This window comes from Ornithodoros turicata, chromosome 3 (assembly GCF_037126465.1).
Source record: "Ornithodoros turicata isolate Travis chromosome 3, ASM3712646v1, whole genome shotgun sequence".
Lineage (NCBI taxonomy): Eukaryota > Metazoa > Arthropoda > Arachnida > Ixodida > Argasidae > Ornithodoros > Ornithodoros turicata.
Window position 1 is genome coordinate 54,134,278 of NC_088203.1, and position 16,925 is coordinate 54,151,202.

Consider the following 16,925-nt stretch of genomic DNA (forward strand, 5'->3'; position numbering starts at 1 on the left):
GATTTTGTGCCGGCTAGAAAGGTGCACAAGAATAAACCGTACCCTTGGATGAGTCGAGAAATTATCCACATTAAGCGAAAAATTAAAAAATTAAGAAAACAGCGTAAAACGTCATTGCCGGAGTTCGGTATGCTCAAATATAGTTTAAATACAAAGATAAAAAAAGCGAGAGAGAACTTCTTTGGTCATAGACTGCAGGAGTTTGTAAAGAAAGACCCGCAAAAGTTTTGGCGTTATTTGAATCGAACGAAACAAGATGTTCAAAAAATAAAAGTTGATAACGAGATGGTTACTGACCCACGTTCCATTGCTGAAAATTTTAACGATTATTTTCATAGTGTTTTCGCCGATCGTGAGGGTTACTTCCAAATATCGGTAGCAGATCCTCGAATGGAATTCTCAGTGTCTAGGGAAGGTGTATTGAACATGCTGCTTAATATCAATACAAAAAAATCCACGGGACCAGATGGTATCCCGAATGAATTTTTAAAAAGGTATTCTGTGCAAATTGTTGATTTTCTGACGGAACTTTTTAATACGTCAATTAAGGCGGGTGAGATCCCAGAGGATTGGCGTGTAGGTCGTGTTGTCCCAATTTATAAGAAAGGGGACGCATTGTTAGTCAGCAATTATCGCCCGGTGTCCATTACTAATACTTGTTGTAAAATGTTAGAGCATGCAATATCAAGCCATGTGCGAAATATTTTAAATGATAAGGGGTTCATTACTGTTCACCAACACGGTTTCAGGGGATCTCTGTCTACTGTAACCCAATTGGTGTCTGTTGCACATGACTTATTTAATATTCTGGACAGTACCGGACAAACTGATGTTTTATTTTTTGACCTTTGTAAAGCCTTTGACAAAGTCCCTCATATAAAATTATTGTGTAAGCTGGAAAGTATAGGGCTCCCATACTGTATTGTTCGCTGGATTGCCGCCTACTTGAATGACCGACGGCAGTTTGTGGAAGTCAAAAACGGTCCGGTCAGATGTTTGTGATGTGACATCTGGTGTCCCGCAGGGTAGTGTACTGGGGCCCATATTATTTTTAATTTACATAAACGATCTAGTTAGTATAATTCCGGAAGGTGTTTCTGTAAAATTATTTGCAGATGATTGCATAATATACAAAGAAATTACGACCACGGCCGATCATATTTTATTACAGAACACTATTGAAGCAATTTCTCTCTGGTGCCGAGATTGGGGAATGGTAATTAATAACAACAAGACGGTTGTCTTACGGGTAACAAGGAAGAGGTCACCCAGTATATTTTCATATTTTTTAAATAACTGTACAGTATCATGCGTTGAAAAATATAAATATTTGGGGGTTACATTTACTAGTGATCTTAGTTGGTCATCTCACATAGCAGATATTTGTTCTTCAGCGTTAAGGAAATTATGGACTATGAGAAGGAAGCTTAAAAACGCACCAGCGAGTACCAAAATTTTAGTTTACAATACTTGTGTCAGGTCTAAGTTAGAGTACGCGGCAATTGTTTGGGACCCCGGAACCAAGAAAGATATTAACCGTCTCGAGCAAGTTCAAAGGAAGGCAGTGAGGTATATTTTTGGCAAATATCGAAGAACTGACTCACCAACTCTCTTAATGAAACAGAATAACATCCCCTCCCTACAAGCACGAAGAAAAATAGCACGATTAACGTTCCTACATAATTGTTTGTCTGGAAAATTCAAATTGAAATTACCAGACTGTATAAAACCGCTGACGGCAAGGCGGACCCGACATAGACAGAGCGATCGTTTACTGTCCCCAATATTTGCTAAAACGAATTGCTTTAAATGGAGTTTCTTCCCCAGAACTGTTGAGGACTGGAATTCTCTCCCACCCGATGCTTTCCAGTCTCCAAACTTTGTCAAAGAGCTGGAAAGAATTATTTCTTGATGTTATGTGTTGTTACGGTTTTGTTTCCGTGTTCTCTATAGTAGTTGTGCGCTCTTGTAGATCACACATATTTGTTGAAAGAGCCCCTCCTGCTAGGGCTTCTATGCTCGCAGTATGTTAAAATAAATAAATAAATAAATAAATAAATTCTCCCTCCTCCGGAAAAATACTCAAGGGTATACTACGTCACAGGCAAAAATGTTCGTTTTGTGCTGCAGTGTGGCTTTTTCTTAGAAATAAGCAGTTTTCACTGCAACCACATGTTCACCAGCTTATACGGATTTCATTTCATGGAACGTGACCCAACATTTCCGGCAGCAGCCACATGAACTTGTATTCTAAAATTCTGCAGCTGTTCCATTCTTTGTTGCCATTTAGCTGTAGCATATCGCATTTTGTCACTTTCTAAAGAAGTTTCTCTGTGATAGCCGCAATCTGTTTCTGTCAGGTTCAGATAACGAAGCACGAAGAAAACTGCCTACTGTTGAACAAACATCAGACCTGCAATCTGATGCAGACTCACGACGTCTCCGGAAGAAACCTTGTAGGCTAATTAGCAGCAGTGACTCTGACAGGGACGAGAAAACAGTGCTACCACCACCACCTCCAGGTATGGTATTGTTTGGTACAGCCGTGAAGCAGTATTAAGTTGTTAAAAAATCGTCACCTATGTTTTCACATCTCTGATTATGTCAGTGTTGTGCTGTATGTACGTACAGCATTTCATGATGTTTTCTGCATTGTGTGTGGCGTTGCGATATTACCGAGTTCCGTTGTCTATGTCAATTTCGATACTGCCAAAATAGTGGTCTGAGGAGTTAAAATGTTTTAGTTTGTTGAAGTGATTAGTAACTTCGCAAGGCATACGCAGAACAAGGGACGCAGCGCACGGTGCCTACCTGGTGTTAATGCAGCTTCTTATGGTAAGAAAGGAAGATAAATGTTGGCTAGCACATTATGTGCTTGCTCAAAGCATGCCGGAAAACTTGCACCTGCCACAGAGCTGAACAAAGCACTTTTCACACCTCAGCATCATCATGCATTCTGCTGCCACTACAGAAAGTCTCCTTCGTGAGGGCATATACATAACATAATGCTTACAAATAGTAAGAAAAGATACCAACCATAACCTTACTGAAACTAGATTCGTTTTTTGAATGATTGAGCGTGTCGCACACTAGAAGCATTCTATTTGCAAAGCTCGGTGCAAATGTGGTTATGTTTAAGAGGTTAAGTATCTGCAACTCCATGGCTGGAGTTTATTCATGGGTGCCTTCTGATATGTCGACGGATCTCTGTTGCCAGTAGAGCTCAGTGGAATCAGTTGCTGCAATCAAAGTGGAATTTGAGTTCAGCAGTGCTTGTTTGACAATCTCACAAATGAGACATATATGAATAGGTGAATGCATATAAATGAATGAATCAATAAATGAGAACAGGTGAATCAGCCGGCATACGTCTGGTGCAGGGATGAGCAGTATTCAAGTACATTGCATTTAAAATACAACAAAACATAATTCATTTAAAATGCTGTTTAAAATATAAATACCTGACTTTATTTCTGTATTTAAATAAGATATTTGAGAAATTGTATTTATAGCCATGTTTAAATAGAGTTCATCTTTTCTAAATACTATGTAAAAGCTGGTAAATACAATAAAGACAACAGTCAAGTGTACGTGGCAAGACTGTTAGGAGCTGTAATTATTATAAGGTCACACTGGACACAATGTAGAACACAAAACATTTGCCAGGCGAAGTTTGTTCAGTCATACTTAAACGCTTGGAAACAAAATATGGTTGAGGCATTGTTTCAAGTGATTACTGTGCAAATGTCTACAGAGCAAGAGTGCGGGAGATACTGTAAACGTATTTTTATTCGCGATGTATTAATTTTCGCGAAAAATTGTACTCGCGAACAAAGCTTGATGTTTATCCCGCGAAAGGAAACAGCCCTGAAATCGCTAAATTAAGTACTCGCGAATAATACATTCGCGAAAATTAATACATCGCGAATAAAAATACGTTTACAGTACCATATGGGTACCTGAACCTCTATACGGTGCCCTAGTTTTGACAACTGATTTCTCAGCTCTGTCAAATAGTCTCACGAATCGTGACAAAAAATGTTGGCTTAGCAAAAGCTCATGCTGGTCACTTTAAGACTTTTTCATTATTGCTAGAAATTTTGAAGTATGTGTGTAAGAGTAAAATGATTCTTTGTGTGGTTTTGGTCCAGTATACACATTATTTTAAAATGTATTTCAGTACTTGAATACTGTGTTTGTATTGATATGCTTAAGTTACAAAGTATTTACGGCAACTATTTAAGTATGCCAAACAGTGTTCCTTATTTTTACATTAAAAATATGTGAATGATAAATATGAACATTGCTGTACAGTTACACATGAACGCTACAGTGAAGAAGTTGGAGGAGCGTTGCAGCACAGAAATCATGCTATGTAACACCACTAAAATTCACTGTTGCTACCATGATCAGATCATGCCGTGAACCTATACTGCCTTTAGAGAAGGTGTCTGGCATGCAGTAGAAGCACCAATGTGACAAGAGCGCGAGGACGTAGAGATACAGATTAAAGTTCACGACACACCAGCGTGGTGTATGTTTCCATAGAGCGACACCCTTGTAGTATAGACAGGGGCAGATAAGACTTTTAAATCCTTTAAAGTCCTTAGCTTTCTACGGTGGAAAATTAAATTTTCTGCGAAGTGGGATTCCCAAATTTGCGGCATCCCACAGGCAACACAAAACGAAGGAAAAAAGTTTCAGCATTCTACCAGGTTCACGCAAACGTACAGGGTATAAGAGAATCTCAATTCACCATAAGACATACATACACAGGGTGTATGCAGATAAACCAAAGTGGGACTTGCACACGCAACTCGTCTATGCAACTGACGAATTTCTGGTGACGTATGACTGTGCATTTATGAGTGCTAAAGCTATGGAAGAATTGTTAACCTACAATGAGAAACTAACCTAATTTGATGTAAACTGACACTCATGGAAGTGTGAGGTAGAGCCGACTTGCAGAATGGTGACACCAAGCAAATGAATGGTAATAATTCTGTGATAGTGTTATAAGGAATATTCCGAAGAAAAGGAAAAATGGCGATTCTGGGGTAGACGGTATGTTCCGCGAGACATGACCAATTCTGCGTGCGAAGTCTAGGAGCTTTACTCATGGTTCGGCCGTTACATACAGTAATCCCCCGTTACAGCGAAGTCGTTTTATTCGAAGTTCCCCTGTGTCCCGTATCAAATGCATGAAGTTTTAACCGGATTATTCGAAGCATACTGTTGCCCGACTCCGCATTTTACGAAGCGCGAGCCGGCCCGAATGCCCCCAGCTCCCGCAGGACTGCGGAGCAGTGGAGACGCTGGGCAGCGTTCTCTGCGACCGCTCTTTCCCTCGTATAAAAGAGGCGAAAGTTTCACACAATCTCCTCTTTTTTTGCACGGAACGGGTAGCACGCGCGTTCCTCCACTGTTTCCACTTCGCTAAATCAGCGTCTTGCTCTCCGCGCAGTTCCCGCGTTTTCCAGTTGCTCCACCAAAGATCCTACGGATGTGTAAGTCTCACTAATTAGAGAAGTTGAAAAGGCTACTATGTATTTCGTGGAAGGAGCTAAGATTGCAAATTGCTTCGCGCATACCGCATTTTCTAGGGTCGTGTGCACGATGAACAAGAACACGTCCCAGACATAGAGGACTGCGACTATCTCTACAGGCGAGTGCATGAGCTCGGCGGGCAGGAGGCGGACGACAACTTCTCTTCGTTTGCACTTGAAGATGTGGACGTACCCGTCGTCTGCCCTACCAGGGACGAGGATATTGTGGACACTGTGATAAGACGCCGATGCAAAAGTGACGATAGTTCGGATGATGAGCCCCGGGAAGTTCTAACGACAGCGTCCTGCGGTGCGTGCACAGACTGGAGCACGCCCTCCTGGCACCCAACAAGGCTGTGCATCAGACGCGGTTCACCTCTTTTTTTTTTTTTTGTAATGAAATAAAAGTGGCACCATGCTGATACCTTCCCAAGGTATGTGTCTTTTGGGATACCGTTGTTTCCACACAGTTCGGGCACCACTGGCAGCATCTTTAGCCGTTCCCGCATTTATCGATATACCACTTATAATGAATTTTTTCCGGTCCCGACGACTTCGTTATAACAAGGGATTACTGTATGTGGTTTTCAACGCGTCAGTGGAATTGACACCAGGTAGAGCCTGGTCCTCACAATCTATCTTCCTCTTGAGTGAATGCTGTGCATGAATTGTGCCGCCCTTGTCGTCAGTGTGAATTTTACTGAATAATGTTGACTCATACAATCTAATCCTTGTGTCTCTCCAAATAATGGCATGATTATCTACGCTTCCTTTTGTGAACGTAAAAAAAAAAGAAAAGTTAATGTGCGGCAACCCTGCCTCAATGCTGCTCGAGGTCTTTGCAACATGACGTTGCATTGGGCATAACCGTGTGAGAGAGAGCTAGGCATAAGAGTAATCTCTTATTTCTCGTAACTGCTGTATTGCTTACGCTTTATTACATCTACTTCTCAGGTTTCATCAGGTCAAGTCGACTCCTCAAGAACGACACCGACAGTGAGATAGAAGCCCATACAAGATCTTGGCTGCGACACGCCAAGGAACAGCTTCTACAGACAAGTAGGATTGGCGCAGTGCCTTTGACAGCTATGATACACAAGGTGGTTTCTTTCTTTTCTTTTTTTTGTATTACAGTTTCTTAATGATTACACCGAGGGAAGGGAGAACGGGTAGGAACACTTTATTACAATTAACATGAACAAGGCTTTCGTGCATTTCCTGCACTTCATCAGGTTAAAGAGTAACCATACAACAGGACGTATATATACCAGCAGAAAGGGAGGGAGAAAGGGAAATAGCAAAGCAAAAACACAATCGAAGACACTTATCTAGCTGAGGGAGTTGAAAAAACAATAAGTAATATAAGTAAAAAGCGAAGCAGACCGGACAAGACCAAAAACTACAGCCCAGGGTCATGTGTCACAGATACACAACAGGGGGAAAGTTCACAGCGCGGACAGCCGAAAAACGCAAGGCGACCCTTCCGATGCTCCCTGTAACCGGGAGTTTCGGGGAAGGTCTCTCCGCGGTCCCCAGCCGGCCGCGCTGCCAACCCCCCCGGTCTGCAAACACATCCACCCCCAACATCCACACTTCCTGGATAACGGAAGGACGACCCACTTGAAGCATAATTAAAAGTTGAACAACTGTAACGGGCCAGCGTATATGTTTAACCCATGTGGCTGAAGGGAGCAAAATTTAGAGATCAGGTAGGATTCGCGATTTTTCGTTTTATGTCATTTGTATATCCGGATTCAAGGAGTACAATTGATAGATGAGTATTAAAGTCATGTCCCGATACAGAGACAGGGGTGGGCGATTATTAACTATGTCAGATTTGTGGCCATAAAATATTTCTCGCATGGAGTTTAATGTTTCACCAATATACTGGACGTTGCATTTTTTGCACATAATCAAATAGCATAAATTAAATGAATTGCAGTGTAATAGATGTACATGGGTTTATGATATTACATGTTTGACAGCGTGTTTTATTGCAAGGAGAGCAACCGGGTCGCTGCCGCATTAAGCGCGAGGAGGTGAGGATGTTGCGAATACATACTCGAGGATGTTGCGAATACTGCGAGATCTACGCAAAGTTACAACTGGAGCAGTTGGGACAATATCTAAGTTTTTCATCGCTGTGCAGTATGTTCAAATGACGTTCAAAAATGGATGTAGCGTTGTGCAATGTTTTGTTGTAGACTGTGACGAAAGAGATATCATCGTGCTGTTTAATAGGCTGATGGGAGAGCAATGTATCTCTGCAAAAAACTACATTTTAATAGAGCGTTCTCTATCAGTTTCGGCGGATAATTGCGTTTCTGAAAGTAAGTGGGTCGTCCTTCCGTTATCCAGGAAGTGTGGATGTTGGGGGTGGATATGGTTGCAGGCCGGGGGGGGGGGGGCGGTGGCAGCGCGGCCGCCTGTGGACCGCGGAGCACCCTCCCTTGAGCCTTCTTCGAAACTCCCGGTTACAGGGAGCATCAGAAGGTCGCCTTGCGTTTTTCGGCTGTCCGCGCTCTGAACTTTCCCCTGTTATGTGTCTGTGACACATGACCCTGGGCTGTAGTTTTTGGTCTTGTCCGGTCTGCTTCGCTCTTTACTTATTTTACTTATTGTTTTTTCAACTCCCTCAGCTAGATAAGTGTCTTCGATTGTGTTTTTGCTTTTCTATTTCCTTTCTCCCTCCCTTTCTACTGGTATATATACGTCCTGTTGTACGGCTACTCTTTAACCTGATGAAGTGTAGGCTCTTCACGAAAGCCTTGTTCATCTTAATTGTAATAAAGTTTTCCTACCCGTGTTACCTTCCCTCAGTGTAATCACAGTTAATTTGACTTGGCGTTGCTTTTTACTTTGTATTGTATTGTTACTTTCTTAGTGTCAGAGAATCATGCACATGGTTTTTGCAGATGGGTGGTACGGCCTGGTAGAGAACTTTTCCATGAAATTTGCATGCACTTTTAATTAGTACTTTTCTCAAAAAACCAAAATGGCAGAAATGTAGGCAATCCTTTTTTGCACCCACTTCATATTTTGGGTTGTATGGCCCGAATGGATATTTTGGGAATCTTAAACAGAGCATGCACCTCAAATATGCATTCCGGATGTACCCAGAAATGAAACGGAAAATCCACTTGCAGCAGCTGTGAAAGAGTGCAGGAAGTATGGATGGGAACTTAGGAACTTATAGTACCCAACAATTGCCCTTGCCTTTGAGCAAATGTCCTGAAACCCAGGTGTGCTGTTCTTCGCATCATGCACACAAAATTGTAACATGTGCGCAAAGCGTGCTACGCTCGTCCACTTCGTACGGGCGACAGCGGCAACGGAATTGCGCGCTTTGTCCGTGACAACGTAGCCAGGAAGAGACGCGGGAATGTGCCATTCTTCGATGACGGTTTCGAGTAAAGTTTCTTTGCCGAGTGCTCAGCCTTCATGTGTCGGCACGCTATCACGAAATTCCGTAGCGTGAAGTCTTCTCGTAGTACATGAAGCGTTAGGGAAACATAACTGTCTCCTGCTCTTGAGGTCCAGCCATCTATCCAGAGTGGCATAGCTGCATGGAGATTCTTCAAAGATAGAACGCAGTTCGCACTCAACGCGCTGTTTAGCTTTCTCAAACATTTCAGGCACAATGGATCGTACGTGCCGGCACAACATATTCGGGAACAACGCAGTTCAAAAGACTCCTGAACGCCTGCTCTTCAACAATACTCTAGGAGTGCATGCCTTTGATATCCACTGGATGTCCACTGGATATCACCGTGTTGTCTGGATACTTGGGAGCAGCAACATACTGTCATCACAGCGGTCTTACGGGCTTTGTAGTACTCCTCGTGGTTCAAAAATAACGCTACGGGGCATAAAACTCATTAAAGATAGCGTGCACAGCTTCGGAACTATCACTTAATGCGCCCAATCTAAGAGACTGCTGCAACCACGCGGTAACAAATTTGTATTCTCAGGTATTGTAACTTTCTGCATGAAAGTGCGTAATAGCAAGTTCAAGGCGCCCACGAAAGTCATGCCCTGCATCTCCAAAGGAAAAAATAAACATACGTACCATAAGTGCAAAATAAGTACACAATGCAACATTGGGCAATAAATTACGAGCAAAGACTACGCAAAGCAAAACGCGCTCGTAAACATACGAGGAGCGCCTTTGTGTGGAAAACTCGCTCCACGGAAAGGTAGCCCTGCGTCTCAATCAAAAAGAGAAAACGTTATTGTGACGAAGACGATGTGTCATGGGAAAAAAACGGAAGGGGAGGTTAAGGGGGATCTATACATCCTTCCTGGAAACGAAACACCAAGTGTGAGCGTCTTGCTTGAGGGTCCGTCGTTACACTGTAACGCTCGCAACGTTACAGGTACCTTACCAGCAGCGCAAAGTACGGGCATAATTGAGCCCCTGAAGAATGAATCGTGAAAAATATTGTGGCGTTTCAGAAATAATTAAGAACATGCAAAATTTTCGCGTACCACTCGTGGTTTTGCGATACTAGGCGGACAAAAAATGCGCTTGAACCCAGCCACTTTATATCATGTGAAAGATCATGTAAAGCTATCGGATGATGCTAATCCAATGGTGGCAGCCATCATCTGCAGGAGTCTCATCCATGTCACATGCATGTGCACATTTTAAGTCTCATACTGCCTGGGGGACTGGCGGGAACCTGAAACAAAAGCTACAATGTTACCAGTGGATAAAGATCTTTACGAAGCTCTTCGTTTCTTCTCACTGCTTTGTCGGTTGTTTGTTGAACTGGGGCTTCTCGTCAAGGGCGCAGAATCTTTCGTGTCGCGGTGTCGTTTTCGTCATACCATCGTTGTATGTAATGACAAGTTGGATGACTCGTTGACGAACTGGCCTGTTCCTGTATAGGTACGAAGCCCAGAAGAGCACGCTGATGGAAATATCAACCACTCTAGTCCTGAATCACCCATCATTCAAAACATTCCTTTATGGGTTCCTTGAATTCTCTACCTGATGTCACTGTCGCATTATATCTAGGGTTGCCAATCGGGATATCCCGGGATCCCGGACAATTTTTTACGTCCCGACATTTCTTCCGAAAATCCCGGGATTTTCGTTACAGCAAATATGACTGACAAGTCAAACACCTGCAGGCCATCAGGCAGAGACTCACCACTTAGTATGGAAATAGCACTTTTTATGACTGGCGGAGGCAGAGGACTGCTGCCTACGTGTAGGTATAGATATATCTGAGTGTCATTTCTTCTAGCGCAGAAGCTGAACGGACCTTCAGTTTGACAGCCAGTATTTTCACAAAAGTTCACTCCGAAGTGAATGACACTACCCTCGATGCTCTGTGCTTTCTCAGGCGTGTGTCATTCATTGTACAATGTGACAAGCACTCAGCGTCGGTGAGTTCAGTGTTTCTTTTTTTTTTTCATTCGTTCTTTTTTGTTTCTGTTACGCAGTGGAATGTTACACAGTTTAAAGAAATCATTAAGTAATATTTCCTGTGACTTCAAGTGTTGCGGAACTCGCCTTCTTTTCACGCGCACAGTGAAATTCGCATCAATAGAAAAGGAGTGGCATTGTCATCGCAGAAAAAAAATAAAATGTGAGAATTTCGTCGGCACTACTGTACCAATGTGGTTACACTGCGAATTTTCGAGTGCTTTCCTTCAGGAAAAGGTAGAATTGGCAAAGCGCAGGTTAGATAATTCTGACCCGCGTAGGACTATACTTGGAAGCACAACCCTAATTATATCTTATTGCCTCATCTAACACCTGTAGTTGGTGAGTGGAGTGGGGGATAATGTCGAAAGAAGATTGCAATGATGTGATAGGAACCCCTAGAGGATACCAGACCATCAAGCTTTGCCCAACAGCAGGGTGCTTTGACACCCCATCTTGTTGGCACTGTAGGGTTGATTTTCTCCAAAGCGCGCGTGTACACGTCTCCCTTTCCCACCTGGATAACCTACGACAGCTTTGGATACATGTGGTACATAAAATACTTTGGAACCGCCCGATGCTTGCGATTTTGGATAAATCGATACTTCACAACAGTATCGTGGAACTACTCGTATAAGTCTTCCGTCGGCCATATTGTTGTGAGGCAACTCACCTGGTCGGGCTGGGCGGTCATGATTTATCGCAGTTCAAGAAGGTCGAGTGATCACGAACGTCTGTAAAATACAAGTAACTTTATCATTTGATCCGATGTGGCACAATCCGGAGGTGCATTTGACACCCGGATCCACGAACACAAAACCAAACCACACAGCACGATTATGAAATGATATTTTTCTCGTTTTCATCAGAAAGAAAACACTTTTCCGAGTCTAGAACCAAAATTTTACCTTCGTCATGCAAGGAATTTTCTCGGGAGCGAATTTAAATGGAGCCGCGCGAATTTAAATGGAGTACAGCTGGCGCCACGCCGTGTCGAGCTGCCGCGCGAAGGCACCGTGAGTAACTTGACGCGAACTACGATCGGGCGCGCGATACGTCATCGTGACGTGTCGTGGTCCCGCCAGGAGCATGCGCCGTAGGATCATGCATATGCGTTCCAAGGTTGCCAGATTGGGCTATAAGCCGCCAAACTGGGCTACTTTTTGTGACAGTTGGCGGGGTGTTTTTCACCTTGGCTATTTGGCTACTTTTGGACTATTTGAGGGTTTCACGCCACATGCGCTTGGACGACAACACATGACCAGACTATGATTGTCACCCCTCGTCACGCAAAACTTCCTACACCCTTTTGGGTGTAAGGTGTGCGTCCCATAACTCACACCCCTAAAGTGTTGTGAAACACCATGACAGGTAGGTGTATTTCATTACACCTACACACCCTAAAGTGTGTAGGTGTAATGAAATACACCTAACTCTCATAGTGTGTTTCACAACACTTTCAAACTTTTACACCTGAAAGGGTGTGAGTTGGTACACCCACATTACCTCCTGAAAGGGTGTAACGTACTTAGCGGGTGCGCGGCTTGTGGGTCTACACTGGTAATTGGACGATACCCTATCTGATTCGTTTTTTGTGTAAATCAACACCCCTAAGTAATGGCATAACTATATACAGTGCCTGTCTTGCGAGAGTCTGCAAATTCGATAGCAAGTTTAACTTGTTTATATACACAAAAAACACCAAAATGAGGAATTGCTTGGAGTATAAGCTCACCATCAAGACAACGTTTGTGCTTCCTACTGGTTTTAGTATGAAGGAAAATTAAGACTCAGTGTACACGCGTTTTAGAATAAGGCAAAACACTTTTAGCACACCCTCAACACACCCACCTATGAGGGGATCAGCCTCGAAGGAGTGTCATACGAGAGTGATCTAGGTGTATATTGCAAAATACACCCCCTTACGCTAACGTCCATTCTTCACGTGACCATTCAATGAACATCCTTCCTGAACAAGTTTACAAGCGAACTAATGTGTCCATAATATGAGTTTATGCATATGCGCTTCTCATACATAACCCATGTGCAATTTGCATGCTGTATATTTTCCCGGTTTTGTGAACAGGGAAACGAAAACGTTTTTGGCTATTTGGGCTATTTTTTTTCTTTTATGTGTCGTCGTGCGTTGGCTATGTTTAGGCTATTTTATGAATCAGTTTTGGCGGGAGACAAGTTTGGCATCTGGCAACCCTGATGCGGTCATCGGGTCCATGACGCCAGCTTCCGCGCGGTGGTCGCAGCCTATCGCAGTCGCATCCTGTGGGTTTCGCCGACATACCGAGACAATGTTGGATGGTTGGTTGCCCTAATTCACGTCAATATCCGCGGATCATCTAGTGTCATATGTTTCTCAGTGACATAACGGAGAGCTTTTGATGCAAGGAAGCAATCGGATCGCCGGAATGGAAAGCATTATCTTTCCTCGCACTCAGGCTGTTCACAAGTGTTTTTTTTTATTTTGTGATTTGATTTCAGTTTACCTTATCATATGCACAATCATATCAGTTTATCCTATCATATATGATATTGAGGGGGCCATTTTATTGTTTATACCTGAATAAGATAATGAAAAAATGGCTAGGAAGCAAGCGAGCTGGTGAATATGATGCATAATGTAAAACCCCGGGACTAGGGGACACGAAGGGGGACACACAAACACGAAGCCTCAAACACAGCTGCTCTGTGCTCTCAAACGCAGATCTGTTTGAGACTTCGTGTTTGTGTCTGTCCCTTTATGTTCCCTAGTCTCGGGGTTTAGATTATGCAAGCTAAGGTGCTTTTAAGAGCTGCAGACTTTTGTTTCTTATCTTATAATCATTACTTAGATGGACTACATCCATTTGCATTCACCAGAACTGGAGTTGCGTTCTGTGTTATTCATTTTCTTTTCTCAAACCAGGGAAGCCCACGTGTATGGCAGCTGAAGTCGTTCACCAGGGTAGGAACGCCAGAACAACTCCAAGTGCTCTGCAGGTCACCTCTAAATTAAAGAAACCTACGTTTGATACACTATGTTCTCATGAGATTTGTTCCTGCTACAACTCTGCACTTCGTTTCACGTTACCAAGAAAACCTAACCAACCATTACTATATCAGTGGTGTACTGCTGTGTTCAAGCAGTTCTACTTATTCTGGGAATCCCGTAAACCTTGTGCAGCTACTTCGGCCCTTATTTGCTGGTAACACTGGTGCCAATACAGCTGTTAGTTGAGCTGTGTGACAGTGTATAATAGAATACATCCTGTGTTTGCATATGCATAAAAATTATGCATGTGCAGCATATAATGTGTATATGTTATAGATTTTAGGTCTTATATATTTGTTATATTGTACTGTTTGAGCTAAATGTCGACACTTGAGCTGTTTGAGCATAGTGCCCACACCCTTGGTCGAGGCTGCACAGCTGAGGACTCTGTCCACGTGGCAATATATATGAAATAGTATCAATTACTTGTAGTTTTTGTAATTGCAAAATATAGGGCATGCTACGTGACTACTGGGGCTTCTTGGTGCTTTTCAGTTGCCTCAACTCGTGACTTCAGACTTATGTAACACAATAATATACGGTGACAATGACGCAGGCGAACTGGTGTCGTTGGATTGTGTCCACCAGTCTCGGAATTATGGATGTATTGCACAGTATTGGAAACATGGTTGAACAATAAATGTGTTAAACAACAGACAGTTATCAGAAGTATATACGATGTGCAGAATACGTTGCAGTTGAGTGTCTGTAGGCACGGTGGGTGTTAATGCAAAATGTTCAGATTTACGACGAGCTCGACATTGAATACCTCATAAAACAAATTCTTGCGTGAAACATATTCTTAGGCAAACAAGTCACTAGGAAAGGAAGGAAATACAGCCAGCCCGTTCGGTCTGTAGACCAAGCAATGCAGAATAAATCAGAATCGCTTGAAGGCGTGAAGCTGCTTTGAATAAAAATAGTAATGGTGACGAAGAACACTGGTTGAAACAAAGTAAAACAAAACATTATACCACCCAGTCTTCTACGACAATTCGTGCAAACAAATCGAGCAACAAAGGGGGACATGTTCCAAATATCTCAGTCGCACTTCACAACGCACTTGTTGTCACATTACCAACGCAACGCCAAGCAACCACCAGACATTTTCCTCTGGTCACGGCAGTACAACGAATACAACGTCGCGGTTAATCGCTAGAGGCCTACGTTTCGCGTCAGCAAAAACCTCATAGCCACGGACCGAGTTGGGTGCTTGGGTTCCTTGTTGTGAACAGCGGCCGAGCAGAAGACTATTTCATTCCTTGAAAAAGTATAGCTCACATGTCATACCTGCCAGCGCAAGTATAGCAATCGATTCACACACAAAAAGCTGTTCACTATCGCGTGTTATCCGAACGCCTTCAACGAACGAAGAGAAACTTCAGCTCTCAGACGCGGCCAGAGACCTTCCCCAACAACACAGAAACGTCCTGTGTCATCCTCAGGATGTCAACCCCGGATGACGATGACATCCTCAGGAAGTCATCAACTGGTCCTCCCAGTGTTACCTCAGTGTTACCGTGGGACTCCCGATCACATCACCTGCACATCCTCAGGGCGTCAACCTGGAACACTCGCAGGACCTTGTGAGGGCGACTTCACCTGCACCCACCTGTCCTTATTTGTGCTGCTTATAACCCTGAATAGTGTTTCTTTTTTATTGAATACAAAGCGTTTCACAGAGAGAGTGATAAAAGGACACCCCAAGCTGTCTTCGTGGTACTTGCGAACACAAGTACCATGAAGACAGCCTCCGGTTTCCTTTTATATAAATGATACAATACCACACGCAGTCCTGATAACTTCAGTTTTCCAATATATCTTGAGTAACTTCCGCAATCCATAACGGACAACGAGGGCAGCGGCTTAAAAAGAAAGCAGAGAAATATGAAAGACTAAAAAAAAATCTTGTCACTGGCACTAAGTCCGACAAACCCATTCCGAAAGGTACTAGAATTCTCTTCGGAAGTCACAACAGATAGTATTTATTGCTTATAAGTTATAACCGCGACGATCCGTAAATTCGAGAGTCCTGCTCGCCTGCGACACAAAACGAAGGGTGAGCTGTCAATGTTTCTTTCGATTACGCAAAGAAAGAATACTCAAAGTGAGGAATTGATCGAAGTTTTAGGTCTGCATCAATTGCTTTGAGACACTCAGGTAGGACATTTGAAAGTCAAGAGCAGTGCGACAGAATCGCGGCTTTCTCTCCTTTCCACGAGAAATGCTCCAGGTATCATAGACAGTCATCCTTTTTGGAGGCCGAGAATTTTACGGTGGACCACCCTTTATTTCAGAAAGAAGTCAGTCAGGTCCCAGGATCGGCCCAAAAAATAAAAATGTGTTTATGGAGTCTGAGCAGTTCAACTAAAAGTAATATTTCTCGTCCCGCAGGCTACCCACAGGGACGGGCACAGGACGTACCTGAATGACTCTTCACGGACAGTCCGAGAGTGTTATACTCAGGACGTTATGGGGATAACCGCGAAGGACGAGGACACGATGACACTGTGGAGACATCCTGAGGACCGCGTGTGTTCTTGGGGACGAGAGGCGCCAACGCAACGCCGCTAACTTGGCATTACGCGATGCCGGTGTCGTAACGGGGGCCAAAAAAAGAGCCCGTACAACTATCCGATCAGCAGGAGAATTAGCGCGGGAGAGGAGGAACGCAGCAGAGACACTTCAAGCGCGCGCTTCTGACAGAATGGAGCGATTTCACCCGGAAAAATTCTGGCATATTAGTTTCTCGACGGCAAGAATAGTTTCCAGCAAAAAAGAAGAAAAAACTATGAGGGTTCGGGAAATTTCATAGTCCCTTTAAGGCCCAAACTGTTGTACAGCACCGATACCCTCATCACTTTTGATCCGTGAAAGCTCGGGCGTACGCAGTTTTGGA

The 16,925-nt window shown here is 43.4% G+C and overlaps 2 protein-coding genes across 2 annotated transcripts in view; one reads left to right on the forward strand and one right to left on the reverse strand.

Annotated features, from left to right (window-relative positions):
- Window positions 1–16,925, reverse strand: part of LOC135388476 (uncharacterized) — a 120,715-nt gene that overhangs the window by 86,834 nt on the left and 16,956 nt on the right. The window contains exon 2 of the mRNA XM_064618057.1: window positions 11,654–11,714. Coding sequence (XP_064474127.1) covers window positions 11,654–11,674 — 21 coding nt within the window. The 5' untranslated portion in view covers window positions 11,675–11,714. The remainder of the gene's footprint in view (window positions 1–11,653; window positions 11,715–16,925) is intronic.
- On the forward strand, window positions 5,611–14,681 carry LOC135388477 (uncharacterized). Its single transcript, XM_064618058.1, has 4 exons — window positions 5,611–5,980; window positions 6,501–6,605; window positions 10,804–10,940; window positions 13,901–14,681. The coding sequence occupies exons 1-4, from the start codon at window positions 5,962–5,964 to the stop codon at window positions 13,988–13,990; spliced, it is 351 nt and encodes a 116-aa protein (XP_064474128.1). The 5' UTR covers window positions 5,611–5,961; the 3' UTR covers window positions 13,991–14,681.

Coding starts and splice junctions, on each gene's coding strand:
- LOC135388477 (XM_064618058.1), top strand. Junction 6,606..10,803: donor GGAACAGCTTCTACAGACAA/GTAGGATTGGCG, acceptor CTTCTAGCGCAG/AAGCTGAACGGACCTTCAGT. Junction 10,941..13,900: donor GTGACAAGCACTCAGCGTCG/GTGAGTTCAGTG, acceptor TTCTCAAACCAG/GGAAGCCCACGTGTATGGCA.